Raw genomic sequence first — 1,957 nt, 5'->3', positions numbered from 1 at the left:
ACACTTTCAAATTCGTTCAATTCAAGTTCTAGTTTCTGTTTGAGTCAATTTGATTGTTTTAGGCAGTTTTGAGTGTTTCAAATCTATTTTGAGTCATAGTAGTCTCGTTAAAGTCTTCAAATTTTGTGTTTTTCAATCAATTTATGTTAGATTAGAACCCCTAGTTAATCCCCGGTTAGAACAATCCCTACTTACATCTTTACTACAATTTTCACAAATAGGGTTTAATTTGTGTGTCAACATAATTTTCACATCAAATTTTGGCACCGTTGCCGGGGATTAGCAAAGTTGCTAATCCCTTGTCTTGAGTCTTGTCTAAATTGTTTAGTTTCTGTTTTGTTTTTAAATTTTGCACCGTGTGTGTGTGTTTTGTTTTTGTGCCGTGTATAGGCACCTTATTTCCTTACTTGTGCCGAGTCTATTAAGTTGGTTACTAACCTTGTTTGCTCTTGTGTGCAGGTACTAGTTTATGACACGTAGCTCACAACCTGTTCGTGAGCATATCTTCGACTTTGACGGTGATTTCGAGAGGACTTTGAGAAGGAAAAAGAAAGTGCAAGAGTCTAATCCTCCTAGTCCCAAACCTGAATTAGAAGAGCAAGAAGTTGAGTTTGAAGAGGAGGCCACGGCAAGGTTTGAAGAGGAAGTACCAACTATGGCAGTCGACAATCGAACCATCAAGGAGCTTTCTGCCTCGGGTTTGGCCAATGCAGCCCCTCTTTGCATCCAATACCCTAGGGCAGCCCCTGAGAAGACCGATGAATTTGAGTTGAAGTTAAGTTTGCTACATCATATACCCAAGTTCCATGGGTTATCAATGGAGGACCCCAATAAGCATTTAAAGGAGTTCGAAGTAGTATGCTCAAGTATGACACCGGTGAACGTGGACAGCAACATATTGAAGATGAAGGGTTTTCCTTTTTCTTTGTTGGAAAAGGCCAAGGATTGGTTGTATGAGTTGGCTTCCGGCACTGTCACATCATGGGAGAGTATGCAGCGAGCTTTCTTAGAGAAGTTCTTTCCGACATCACGAGTCATTCTTCTTCGTAAGAAGATTAGTGGAATTCAGCAAAGCCAAGGTGAATCTTTTCCAACTTATTATGAACGATTTAAATCACTTGTTACTTCTTGTCCACATCATGTAAATGAGGTAAGTTCTATTTCTGAGTTACAATCCCAAATGGCTAACCTTACGTCTATGTTATTGCAGTTTGTTGAATGCCCCAAAACGCAAGGAACTACAATTTGTGGTGTATGCTCCATTCAAGGACACCAATCTGATCAATGCCCTCAATTAATTGAGAATGGAGGATGGGAATCGGCCAATGCTGTGGGTTATGGGAATCAAAACCAACCAAGGGGTGATCCTTTCTCCAATACATACAATCAGGGATGGCGTGACCACCCCAATTTCAAGTGGAGAGATGCACCACAATATGGCCAACAAAGTGGATTCCGACAACCCCCGGGTTTCTTTCCAAGGCCAATGGCACCACAACCACCTCCTCAAGCACAATTATCCCAAACCAACCCAGGTACGTCTATGAATGACGATAAAACATATCAGTTACTAACCACCATGGCGCAGGGAATGCAGAACCAAGCAAATGAGGTTAATGAGCTAAAGAAGCAAATGGGCCAAATGGCAAAACTTTTGGGACAATTCCGTGAAAATGGTAAGTTACCAAGCACTACGGTGGTCAATCCCAAGGGTGGTTTCGAATCTGCAAAGGCTATCACACTACGAAGTGGAAAAGAAGTGAGAAACAAGGAAGATGAGAAGATACAAATCGAAGAGGAGGAGCACACCTACCCCACGGCAAGGGTAGCTCACCCATGCCGCAGCCATCTAAGACCTCCCATCCGTCCACCTCAGGTAAGAATGTCCCAAATGTTGTGATTTCGAACACTAATCTGTCCAATGTTCCTTTCCTTCGCAGTTTTGCACAATCGAAGA

The 1,957-nt window shown here is 42.2% G+C and overlaps 1 protein-coding gene across 1 annotated transcript; it reads left to right on the top strand.

The window, feature by feature from the left end:
• Positions 1-655: 655 nt before the first annotated feature.
• Positions 656-1,218, top strand: LOC139193103 (uncharacterized). The gene is made up of 2 exons (XM_070816066.1): positions 656-1,079; positions 1,211-1,218. The coding sequence occupies exons 1-2, from the start codon at positions 656-658 to the stop codon at positions 1,216-1,218; spliced, it is 432 nt and encodes a 143-aa protein (XP_070672167.1).
• Positions 1,219-1,957: the final 739 nt, after the last annotated feature.

Source organism: Malus domestica, chromosome 16 (genome assembly GCF_042453785.1).
Source record: "Malus domestica chromosome 16, GDT2T_hap1".
In the NCBI taxonomy this organism is placed as follows: Eukaryota; Viridiplantae; Streptophyta; class Magnoliopsida; order Rosales; family Rosaceae; genus Malus; species Malus domestica.
Note: the sequence above shows the minus strand (reverse complement) of the source record. Positions and strands in the feature narration are given on the sequence as shown.

Coding starts and splice junctions, on each gene's coding strand:
- LOC139193103 (XM_070816066.1), top strand. CDS start 656: ATGGCAGTCGACAATCGAACCATCAAGGAGCTTTCTGCCTCGGGTTTG.